We start from the raw sequence: 12,992 nt of genomic DNA on the forward strand, positions 1-12,992 counted from the left end.
AAAAAAATTTCAACTGGACTTGGCACCACTTTATAATTTCAAATATTCTGAGTGACGAATATTGGAAAAAAAAACCTGTCATGCTAGATATCTCGAAAACCATCAATATTTTCGAAGTGCAGATATACATAAAGTTTATTTTATTTTCTATGAAGAAACCGAAAAAGCGATAAAAAAATATAGGTTGCCATTTAAAAAGACACAGTTGGGATCCGCCCAGAAAAAATCGAACACCCTGTGTGACCGCCAATATTTTTATTTTGTCGAGCTCGAGCAATAAGGTAATATTATAGAAAATTAGATTCCTATCTGCTTCCTATATAGAGATATGGAACACCGCGCCACTGTTGCAGGACCCTGTATATATATATATGTGTATACAGGGTGTTTCAGAATTCGACGGACAAACTTATACCACGTCATTCCTCTTGCAAAATGATGAAAAATGAGGTAGCACATATGTGTCCGGAAATGAGCCGTTTCAGAAATACAGGGCGTTGAAGTTGCAAAATAAAAAGACCCTTTTCGTCGTAGCTCCCGGACTAAAAGGAATAAATTAATGAAACTCAGCAAATCGATTACGAGCTAGAATGTGCTTCCTCCAGTGGTATGTTTGCTTCAGTATCAGTAGCCAGTGGCGTTCCAGCGGGGTAATAGCTTATATTTCCCCCCTTATTTTTTACGCCACTGACTTTATATCCACAACCGTCTTTTTTTTGAATTCCTTGATCAATTTTACGTAAAAACCAAATAAACATTCACTATGAAAAAACCAGTAGTTTTCGAGAAAAATTGAGTTGAACTGATAGGTGCATTCTCATATGGGAATATTAATAATTGAGTAAAATAATCGAAATTCCAAAACCGAAATTATTTGAACTCTTTCATCATTCTACCATTCATTGTGTACTTGAAAAATTTTTCACTTCGGCAACATATTGCGGATTTTCTACCATTTTACCAACTTTTTTTGCAGATATGTTGTGAGCCCGCAGACCTACTGAATGGCTTTACCTCGAGATTTATTTTTTAATAAAATGTTCCATCCAAACGATTTTCAAAGACAATTACGAATAGTTGGCAAAACTGAACTCAGAATGTTTTATCGAATTATCTTCTCTCACTGGGTAAAAATCCAAGTTTTATCGATTAACCAAAATACCATTACTTGTTTCAACCTTAGCCATCTACAATGTTTCCTGGGCATATCTATTATAGTTTTGTTAGATAACTGTACCGATATTTTCGAGTTCTTCAGCCACTGGTTGAATAATTTCAGAATACATTCACGTGACTTATAACAATCTTTGATCCACCTAAGCAATGAGGATTACTTTATTCATTGACAACAATAAATTTGTTAGGGGGCTGTGGAAATGAAATGAGATTCATATGACACTTCCAAGTTAAAGTAGCTGTCAGAAAGTGTTTGTGTATTTCGTATAATAAAAATGAATTTTACATTTGAAGAGTTAGCGGACATGCACCTTATTTATGGAAAATCGGGACGAAATGGAAGGTTGGCACAAAGAATGTATCGTGAAAATTTTCCTGGAAGAAATAGAATTCCTAATTGGAAAACGTTCGAAAACGTGGACAGAAGACTCAGGGAAACAGGAAGTTTTTTAATTACCAGAAGGAATGCAGGTATACAGAGAACTGTAAGAAATTATATCACAGAAGAGGAGATATTGAACTATGCTGCTGAACATCCGTCTGAAAGTAGTAGATCTATAGCTAGAGTGCTGCATGTGTCTTCATCATCTGTTTGGAGGACTTTGCATGAACAGCAGTTATACCCATATCGACTGAGAAAAGTTCAGGCACTGAAACCAGAGGACTATCCAGATCGAATTGAATTTTCTCAATGGTTTTTAAGTATGTGGAGAAATAATCCGGAATTTATCAAGCAAGTGTTATACACTGATGAGGCAAAATTCACAAGGGAAGGTATTTTCAATTCTCGCAATAGCCATATTTGGGCCGAGGAAAATCCTTTTGCTATTCATCCTCATGGCCATCAAACAAAATTTTCATTGAATGTTTGGGCAGGAATAGTAGAAAACCGTTTAGTTGGTCCTTATCTTTTACCAGATAATTTGAATGGGGACAATTATAGCACTTTCTTGGGAGAAGTATTGCCTGAATTGTTAGAAGATGTTCCTCTGAATATCCGGAATGGAATGTGGTTTCAGCACGACGGTGCTTCTGTTCATTTTTCGTTAGCTGCTAGAGAGTACCTAAATCGGAAATTCGGTGACAATTGGATTGGTCGAGGTGGACCCCACAAATGGCCTGCCAGATCACCAGATTTGAATCCTGTTGACTATTTTCTTTGGGGTCATATGAAGTCACTGGTTTATGAAACAGAACCAAAAAGCCAAGAAGAATTAGTCGCCCGCATTCAAGCTGCATCGATAACGATTGCCGAAAATTTAGAATCATTTGAAAAAGTGCGATTTTCTATGTTGCGCCGTTGCAGATCGTGTATAAGTGTTGACGGAAAAAATTTCGAACAATTACCCTATTGATTATTCATCAGATGTTCTCATTATTATTCAAAAGCACATTTGAATTTTCAATGTAAATTTCAAAAAGAAATTCGTGTTTATGACTCACTGTTCTAGAATTTCAACAGTATTGTTTCTTATCACATTATCTAAAATATGTGTAGAGAAGGTATATTTTGAACATGATATTTCTACTCAAAGATGAATTATGAGTACCGACATCCAACTAAGAGTTATGTAATTAGCTGTAAATAGACAACTTCCATTTCTTCATTTATTTGAAAAACTTCATTTACTGACTAGAGTTAGCGAAGATCTTATCAGATGGTTATTCAAATAAATTGACTTCTTCCAAATACATTTCTTTTTTTCAGGCGTATAATTAGAGTCTACTGGTAAAATTTTGTTTTTCGGCTTCATCTGTGAAAATTTGAAAACACTTTATACTTTGAGAATGTTTTTCATTTTCTTATTAATGAATATTCTTCAAGATATTTACGATTCTACAAAGAGAAGTGTGATTTCACGAATGGGAAAGACAGGATAATTGTGAACAAAAAATAATTTTCCCAAAATCCAGAATAATGGTGTTATTTTAGGATTATTGGAGCCTAACTCAGTCGAGATTCCGAATGATCGCAAATTTTATTTGGGGTCACTTTTTTTCAGATCACAAAGTCACTCGAAGATCTGAGAACAATGAAAACATTTCAACAATGAAATCTATTGACAAGCACGAAAATAAGCCTCAAGAGTTATGATTTGTCATTACAATATGCTAAACATAACAAAAATTGGTACGATGATAGAAAACCCACAATAATTACCATCACTTGCAAGCGCTAAATTAATGGTAAAATCATAAAAGAGTTCAAATAATTTTGGTTTTGGAATTTCGATTATTTTAATCGATTATTCCCATATAAGAATGCACGTATCAGTTCAACTCAATTTTTCTCGAAAACTACTGGTTTTTTTCATAGTGAATGTTTATTTGGTTTTTACGTAAAATTGATCAAGGAATTCAAAAAAAAGACGGTTGTGGATATAAAGTCAGTGGCGTAAAAAATAAGGGGGGAAATATAAGCTATTACCCCGCTGGAACGCCACTGGCTACTGATACTGAAGCAAACATACCACTGGAGGAAGCACATTCTAGCTCGTAATCGATTTGCTGAGTTTCATTAATTTATTCCTTTTAGTCCGGGAGCTACGACGAAAAGGGTCTTTTTATTTTGCAACTTCAACGCCCTGTATTTCTGAAACGGCTCATTTCCGTACACACATGTCCTACCTCATTTTTCATCATTTTGCAAGAGGAACGACGTGGTATAAGTTTGTCCGTCGAATTCTGAAACACCCTGTATATATATATATATATATATATATATATATATATATATATATATATATATATATATATATATATATATATATATGCAGTGTCATCCCCAAAGTATGCACCATATGGGAAATTTATTCATTTATCTACATGTATTTTCCAATGCTGAATAACTTTTTCAAGTAACATTTCTCGAAATTTTTCAAAATAAGAGTACTTTACTATTGTCACAAAATCAAATATTTGAAGGTTCCTCGTATATTACGTGTGTTGTACTGTATTTTGTTGGTGCATGTTTAGTTTCAGGGGATTCACAAACTTTTATACAGAATAACTTTTTGTCGAAAAACCCTTAATAAATAAGTTTCCCATATGGTGCATACTTTGGGGATGACACTGTTCAGTATTGGTGTAACATATGGGCGAACTCCACAAACTCCAAGACAATTGTAGGACTAGTCGGCAACTTAATTTCAAATGATTTGCGGATCACATGAGCTGGAACAGAATTTTTGGTGACTCAGGAGTTTGCATAAAAAATTAGACCAGTCATCGATTATTTCAATAATAAAATTTGGTGATACTAGAATATTATTTTCGTGAAAAAAAATTGTTTGTTAATACCTCTTAAAAAGTTGTTAATTTCGAAAATAATAATAAATTATTGATGTTATCCAGTGTAAAATTCGCTATCTGCATTTCAAAGTATGTAAATCAACATTATACTTGTACGCCACTGGTCAGCGTGTTCACGCATTTCCGGAGATTTAGTCTGCTGTCTTCACATCGGTTAAAGATGAAAAAACATAATCTCAAAATTCCAACAGTTATTACTATACCTTCCATTTTTCCGTTTCTGCATCTCCTTCAACGCTAGGTGTAGGGCTTTAGCATCGGTTTTAATATCTGGCAAGTTTTCCAAATTTGTGAGAGTTGAGTTTTTTGGCACTGGTAAGTCTTTAGAAGTTATTTCCTTGGAAAGGATTCCTTTATTTTTAAGTTTGGAGTATGCAAATTGTGTTCTAGGTTTATTTTCAGCTTTTTTCAACTTTTCTAACAATTTATGATACTCTAATTGTTTAACCTTTGGTAACAATTTGACTGATGATTTTTCTAATATTGTTGAATTCTCAGTTTGTTTCATGGAAACCATAGGTTTTGTTTCATGCGATGAGTTCAATATAGTTGGAAGAGGTAATTCAAACTGTGACTCGATTATGGCCCTTTGTTCTTTTAGAAATCGCTCAACTGTTTTATCAATTTCATTATTACTTTTATCCTTCTTTATATTATTATGTAGAAAATCATCTTCTGAATCAGAATCATCATCCACATTTATTATGATAGGTTTTACACTTTTAAATTGAATAGGATGTATTTTTAAAGTATTTCTCTGTCCTACCTGCTTTTTCAATGGCACTATAATTTGATTTTCTACTGATGTAGGCCATATGAAATTTCTTGTTTTATTACCAGCTTGTTTCACATAATTCTGGTTTTCAATTGTAGTGGTACTCTTTTTGGAATCCATCACTTTGGTAATTTTTTTTGACATAGAAGCTAAAAGTAAAGCACGAAGAACATCCTCATCTTCGTCTGGAGGGGTAATATCAATAACTTCTATAGCTTCATCTAAATTGTTTTCAAGACAAGGTTTTTTGTTTGTCTGTTCATCATTCTCAGAATATGTATTATCTTTGTTCATTTGGGAAGTATCTGTGTTTACAGAAGATTTATGTATATCATCTCTCGGCAAAATCTCCCTTTTTCTTTTTTTTCGATTTTGATACTTATTCAACACAGCAGTCCGAAGCGCTTCTAGCCTAAGTTGGATCAATTCATCATCCCCCTCGTCAGAACTAGGTTTTTGATCTGATTCAAGTTTATCAGACCTCTCTATCAATTCATCTGTTGAGCTTTTATTTAATTTGGTCATAGCCCTCAGCCTAGAATGTAAGCTGTTTTTATGACATGTGTCTGATTGAATATGTACAGCAGCTTTAAAATGTTTATGTAATTTATGATTCAAATGATCATCACTATCTGACTGGGACATGGGATTTTTTTTTTCATGTCTACATCTTCTTTTTCTATAACACTTACTTCTCCTCTTTGTAGGTTTTGGCAAAACAATTTGCTCCTCAATTTTATTTGCATCCGAATTGGTGACGCTACTCAAAGAAATAGCTGATAACTTTTCTTTAGGATATTCAGACTTACCGGAGTACCAAGGTACAATAATGGAATTATCAGAGATATCCTCGAAATCGTCGTCTACGATTTCACCTTCCTCTCTATCAGACATACTTCTATTTTCTCTGGTAGAACAATGAATATCACACAAACATGGAAAACACTGATGAAAAAATATTATAAAGTAAAAACGTACCTACTATATACACACACAATTTTCTAATAACATAAACAGTGTTGCCAGTTGCCTGATGAAATTTTTTTTCGTACTAATGAAGTATTTCACAAAAATATAATATATTCAACAAAAGCATAATAGCCACGCCACGTACCTATTTGTGAAATTTAAACATTGAAAATAACTATTTTGATTCACAAGACTTCGAAAGAAATCAGGGTTGCTTGACAAAACATGCCAAAAATAAGTTTGTATGCATGTGTCATTACGTACGATTTATCAAAAATTGTCTAATTAAGATCAAAGAGTACTCTTTGCTAAAGATGTCATCAGTCAGTGGCTAAGCGCCATGAGCACAGGGAAGACGCATATAGTTTTATGTTCTTCCAAATTTATAATGTGGTCCTCAGAAATCTCAAACAGGGAAAATTTTCATTTCGAAATTTACAACTTTGAAAATATTTGACTAGTGTCTGTCTTGTTCATGTAGGAAATATTAGACATAATCATAATTAATTCTGAAAGATGATTCAATCGACCACAGACATTCAGTCATGATGAATCATCAATAATAATAATAATAAAAACATTACTTCAAATTTCTACCTCCTGATCAATTAATAAAATCCCTTGAAGAAGGCACATGCAAGCAAATAACGAATCAGGCGAAATTTTCATGAGACACATGTGGACTCAGTGTTCGAATATGGGAGGAGAGAAATTGCGGCGATTTTAGACAAGAGTGTACATTACGGGAAATTTTATTTCCTTCAATTACCACCCTTGGAGGTGGAAATTCCTGATTTCCCTTCTTGATGCTTGTTTACGCTATACAAAGAACCTACTTGCATATTTCAAGATCTTACGTTCAGTAGCTTCGGCTGTACATTAATATAATGCGTCGGCCCGCGTTCGGGTCGCGTTCTCGGCGATGGCGCTTCATTGCTTAGTCCACCCCTCTACCCCCGCGCATCGTCCCTGTCATGTTACAGTAGACGCAAGGCGTAATGGCTTACTGCGTTGCGATAAATTAATCTCATATTGTGATAACTTTTACACGATTCGTCCGAATTACTCAGTGTTAAACATAAATTTTATCTATATACAAATACTTAAAACGACAATTGTATCAATTTTTATAAGAATTTGACAAATATTCTATAAAATGTGTATTGTGAAGAAAATATCCAATTAATTATATTTATGGATCAGCATTTTGCATATAGTGTCTACCACATAAGAGGTAGATACATACTATCGCAGAATTTTATTTAGATCTATTTAAGATAAACAATATCCCACACAACACACGACATCCAATGGATGTCCGTTTTACGTCCGGCTCAAGTCCAAACGTCCATGGATGTTGTAAGGACATCCACTGTACGTTAAGATATCGACATATAATGGATATTCCAGTTTTGTACATCCATCTACATGTAATGTAGAAAAATTCTTAGGTATATTATTTTGATATATCATGATGAAATATCTTCTTCGTTCTATTCTGTTTTCAAACAAATTGAAGTTTATTGTTTAAGTAAAACACTAAATCAGAAATTCAATTGATGCGTATGAATGCGTTCTGATCAGCCAACTGATGTACATTTATGGACATCACTTGTAAGTCCAATCGTTAACATCCAACGGACGTCCAATTCATGGTCATATATTAATAATGATATTTTGAATATTACAAATATAATCCAATATGTAAATTCATTTATAGAAATATAATTATCGTTGGCACAGACCATTTTTTCGGAGGGCAAAATACCGTTCGGGGATGGCAAAAGAGAAACGTGCAGAAAATTATAAGAAGAATAAGTGAGGTTAGGTATACTCGTAAAATCAGTATAAAATTCAGGGTTGCCAATCTGCCAGTAATTCCTGGATTTGTAAGTAATTTTACCTTTCTGCAGTGTTTTGTGAGTAATAGCGAATTTCCAGCCCTTTGTAAGGAATCCGGCTCACCGATAGATGACATGATTGTGAACAAGAAATGGTCACACCCAGATCACATTTTTATCTTTGTTGGCCATGCAATGAATGAAGAGAGAAATACGTCATTAATATTAACTCTTGAACCAATTTAGTATTCTGTGTTTTCTGTTTTATGCCATGCTGGGCGATGCTCTGTCATCTGCCACGTCTCATTGACAGCAGTACTTTGATAACTGTCAAATTAAAGTCGAACCTAACCTAACCTAAATCTTTGTCAAAAATTATTTCATCTAACATCAACATCGTAACATCTTCATCTTTACTTTTTGCATCCATTGTTGTGTATTTGAGATTTGAGCCTCACAAGACATTTTTTTAATTAATAACTTTAAAAAATTTCTTTTGAAGAAAAATGTAAATAAAAAAATGGATAAACGGTTGAAGTTGAATAGCAAAGCTGGAACATCTTAGAGAGGTATGTATACATTTTTTCTCTGATTCATATGACGATTGTCTAATAACACAAGTCTTTTAGGAGTCTGCCGATGTCGAAAGCATTGAATCAAACATTACCAGCGATAGCAGTTATGAGACTAACGAAAAAATTATTTCAAGGGAAAGAAAAATCAAGAGATATTATAGATTCCGTCAAGAATGGTTAGAACTGGAATGTTTCAAAAATTGGCTAAAAAAATCTGATAAACCCAAAGATAATAATATTGAGTATGCTTTCTGTAAATTGTGTAATATGGACATATTTCCCAATAAAAATAATATTTATCGTCACAGTAAACGTGAGCAACACATTTGGCGCTCCAGGCAAGTTTCAAAATGTACTGACATTAGTGACATTGCCGAAATGGCACCAACGCCTAAATTTGATGCCGTCAAATATGCAGAAATAAAACTTGCAGGTTTTGTGGCCTATTGTAATTTACCATTTACAGTAATGGATACATTGACCACTGTATGTTCAGATATTTTCAAAGATTCATCTGTTGCAAAGGCTCTAACATGTAAGAGAACGAAAGCCACAACTATAATAAGAGAAAATTTAGGAAAATATTTCCGAGAGGAATTATTTGCAGTTTTAAGAAAGCCTGGAATGTTTTTTTCTCTCATTATGGACGAAACAACGGATATAGGCACAATCAAACAATGTGCCTTTTCAGTAATATTTTTTTCTGAAATTGACGATAGAGTTATCACCAAATTTTTTTATATGTTGGAGGTAGAGTCAGGAAAGGCTGATGATTTATATAAAGTTCTCAAAACATCTCTGTATAGTAAAGGCATCCCTTTTAATAATTTGGTGGGCTTTGCAAGTGATACAACCAACGTTATGATTGGAAATGAGAATAGTATATTTTCTCATTTGAAAGCTGATTTGCCACAGATCGCTTGCATCAAATGCTCTTGCCATTTGATGCATCTTGCAGCTAGTAAGGCTTGTATGGAGCTTCCAAAAAGAGTAGAAGATGTTCTACGAAACATAGGGGCACACTTTAGTAGAAGTTCTTCCAGACAATTGAAATTTAAAGAATTTCAGTTGTTTTTTGGTACCGAGCTCCATAAAATTCTTCTACCAAGGCAAACAAGGTGGTTATCAGTTGAGGCATGTTGTCGAAGAATTTTAGAACCACACGAGCCCCTGAAAGCATACTTTCGTGAGATAGCCTTCGAAGATCCTTCTTATACCTCGGATGCTATTTGTGAAACCCTAAATAACAAGTTCACCAAGATATATTTGGAATTTATGGCATACATTCTCCATATTTTGAATGATTTCAATACGTTGTTTCAAAGTGAGACTCCTCTTCTCCATAGACTCAAACCGGAAATATTAAGTATCCTTAAAATTGTTTACAATAATTATTTAGACATAAAGCATTTCGAGAAAAAAGATCTTTTTAAATTTGATCACAAAAATCCACATTATTTTCTTTCATTTTCTGAAATTTACATTGGCATTGAAGGACAGGAGTCTCTTCGAGAAGTTAAGAATGAGTCTAACCGTGAAAAGGAATTTGATAGTTTTTTTAAGTCATGTTTGAAATTTTACATAAAATTAGTAGATGAGATTAAAAGTAGATTCAAATTTGAGGATGAAATTTTTGAAATAATTTCTGTTGTTGAACTAAGCGTGGCTCAGAAATTTGAAATCAAGTCATTGTTGCCTATTTTGAAGAGATTTAGTTTCTTAACCAATTTTGTGGACAAGCAACAATTGGATAATGAATGGAGACAACACAGTTTATTGGACCGCAAAGGTTTAAATTTAAATGATGGTCACCCCACTGCTCAACAATATTGGTTAAGGGTTTATGAGTTGAAAGATTCATCAAATTTACTACTGTTTAAAAATTTGAAAATTGTCATTAACTTGCTACTTATATTACCTTTTTCTAATGCTTCTGTAGAAAGAATCTTTAGCAATTTGAATAATATAAAAACAGATTAGACTGATACAGTGGTTGCTCTTTTATCCACCAAAGAGGGGATCAATGATCGAGGAGGCTGTGTTAAATTCGTTCCTTCAGAAAAAATGATGTCCTGTAATATTTGGAAGAAACATTAGAACATTAAAAATGATCATTCCCAAATCTGGAAGTTCTGTTGTATATATTTTCTTTTATGTATTTCATACATGTTGTTTTCGAAAATATTTGTTTTGCCAAAGGTTTCATTATTTTTGTAGGAATATTGTAGAATGACTGACTTAGTAAAAGAAAACTGTTTGTAATATATATTAAGTATGTATATTAAAAAATATAAATTTATTGTAAGTTGAGGCTGAATTAGTATAAGAAAAGAGATTATTTTTGTTATGGTTTTATGTTATGTGAATATTTATTTTCATATCAATTATGATATACATTTGGAGTATTGAGAAATATAAGTTACTTTTTCTGTTATAAATAAAAATTTTAGACATTTGGTATTTTTGTTTATTTTATTCAGGAATATTGAATATATTTCAAAAAAATTAACTTTTTGTTTACATTGGAATTTGAATATAAAAAACCACTCTCCCCACTTTCGATCAAAAATCTTCTTTTTTTATGTTTTTGGTCCTTGTTTTCTATGAACATTTGGCCAATCAAAAATTTTATTTTCCAGACACTTTTATCCCTCTGGTTTAGTGGCGCGCAGTCACAGAGTAATTAAAAGTATTTTGTGGCGCAGTAACCTACCCATTATAAACCGGATTCACTAATTAAGAAAAGATGTATTGTTTGTAAATTTTGATCAAGACAGTTGCAGTAAAATGTAAGTAATATCAAATTTTCTGCAAGTGATTTCCAGGAATCCATAGTAATATTGCCAGTATTTGTGATGAGCAGCGTTGGCAACACTGATAAAATTGTATATTTTGCAGTAAATTTGAGCGGAAAAGTCTAGGGATATTTTTATAACATACTAAATATCATAAAAATAAATGCATGAGGTCGTTTAATTTCGATTAAATTGGTACACTCGACCACCCTGTAGATTTCTATGGGTTGAAAAAAGCCTGCAAAAACGGTAACATCTTTTATCAAGTTTTTTACAAACTGTAGGTTTTCGGCTGAAATGAATAATCTGAAAGTGTCGAGTTTGTACATTCTATGCAGTTCTTGCTCAGCAATTAAACTGGAAATATTGTGCTTTAACATGGAACGCCATCACTTACCATTGGCTGAGATGAATAGAGCTGTAGGGCTTCTTCAAGGTGGCATGCGACAAAATGATGTAGCTCTTCGTTTGGGGGTCTCCCAAAGTGTTATCAGTCGATTGTGGCGGCGTTTCCGTGAAACTAGCAGTCCAGCCGAACAACATCCAGGGCGAGGACGCGCTACAACTGCAGTTCAAGACCGATTTTTGATCTTAACCGCAAGAAGACAACCGACAATCACAGCACCTGAGTTGGTTAACGTGTTGCAGCAGACGCACCAGGTAACCATTGGTCGTGATACTGTCAGAAATCGACTGCATGAAGCACTGCAGCACAACAGAAGACCACTTAGATGTCCACCTTTGCCGAGAGGCAATCGCGGTAGAAGATTAGAGTGGTGTCAAGAACATTAAAACTGGGATGCAAATGATTGGGCCACAGTTTTGTTTACAGACGAATCCAGTTTTGGATTTCATCCAGATTCTCGTCGAGTAAGACTGTGGAGACGACCTGGAAATAATGAACGTTTGAGACACGTCCAGGAAGTCCACACATACAGAGGTGGTACAGTAATGCTATGGGGCGGAATCATGATCGGCGGCAGAACCGATCTCGTTTTTCCAAATCGCTCCCTCACAGCTCGACAGTACCTCGACACCATTCTTCTACCTATCGTCCGTCCGTTTGCTAGTGCTGTTGGTGAAAACTTCCACCTAATGCACGATAATGCTCGTCCATATGTCGCCCGTCTAGTGACTTACTGGCTCACCAACGAAGGAGTTGATGTATTGCCATGGCCAGCACAATCACCGGACCTGAATTCCATCGAGCATGTGTGGGACATGCTTTAACGAAGAATTACTCCGCATATGGGGAACATTCACACAACGTTTCAATTGAGAGAGCTTTTAATCGCTGAATGGGCAAATGTACCTACCTCAACAAGACATTGACAATCTCATTTTGTCGATGCACGATAGATGTAGGGCCGTAATAAAACAGCGTGGAGGCCATACTTTGTACTGATTCCAATTATTTTTGTATTATGATTTTTTTTCGGGGTGCCAAAGAAGAACCAAATTTTTTTTTAGTTTTGCTTATATGCGCACTCAGTATTTTTGACCATTTAATAAATTTTGTTGTAAGTTACATTCGTTTAATAATCACCCG

General features: G+C 34.1%; 1 protein-coding gene and 1 long non-coding RNA gene across 7 annotated transcripts in view; one reads left to right on the forward strand and one right to left on the reverse strand.

Moving 5' to 3' along the window:
• LOC111514965 (uncharacterized) overlaps window positions 1–6,235 on the reverse strand; it is a 47,738-nt gene extending 41,503 nt beyond the window's left edge. For 5 of the 6 annotated variants that reach the window (XR_012466483.1, XM_074179178.1, XM_074179181.1 and 2 more), the window contains exon 1: window positions 4,692–6,235. Coding sequence is in view for 5 of the 6 variants with exons in the window: in XM_074179178.1 (XP_074035279.1) it covers window positions 4,692–6,157 (1,466 nt within the window). In the remaining variant the exon portion in view is untranslated. The remainder of the gene's footprint in view (window positions 1–4,691) is intronic. The other variant, XM_074179179.1, reaches the window with a different exon arrangement.
• Window positions 6,236–8,079: 1,844 nt separating this feature from the next.
• LOC141484118 (uncharacterized) lies at window positions 8,080–11,106 on the forward strand. The gene is made up of 2 exons (XR_012466484.1): window positions 8,080–8,642; window positions 8,703–11,106. It is a non-coding gene; the product is annotated as an uncharacterized lncRNA (long non-coding RNA).
• The last annotated feature ends 1,886 nt before the right edge of the window (window positions 11,107–12,992 follow it).

This window comes from Leptinotarsa decemlineata, unplaced genomic scaffold (assembly GCF_025532065.1).
Source record: "Leptinotarsa decemlineata unplaced genomic scaffold, Ldec_3_MD MMD2_tig00004433_RagTag_RagTag, whole genome shotgun sequence".
In the NCBI taxonomy this organism is placed as follows: domain Eukaryota; kingdom Metazoa; phylum Arthropoda; class Insecta; order Coleoptera; family Chrysomelidae; genus Leptinotarsa; species Leptinotarsa decemlineata.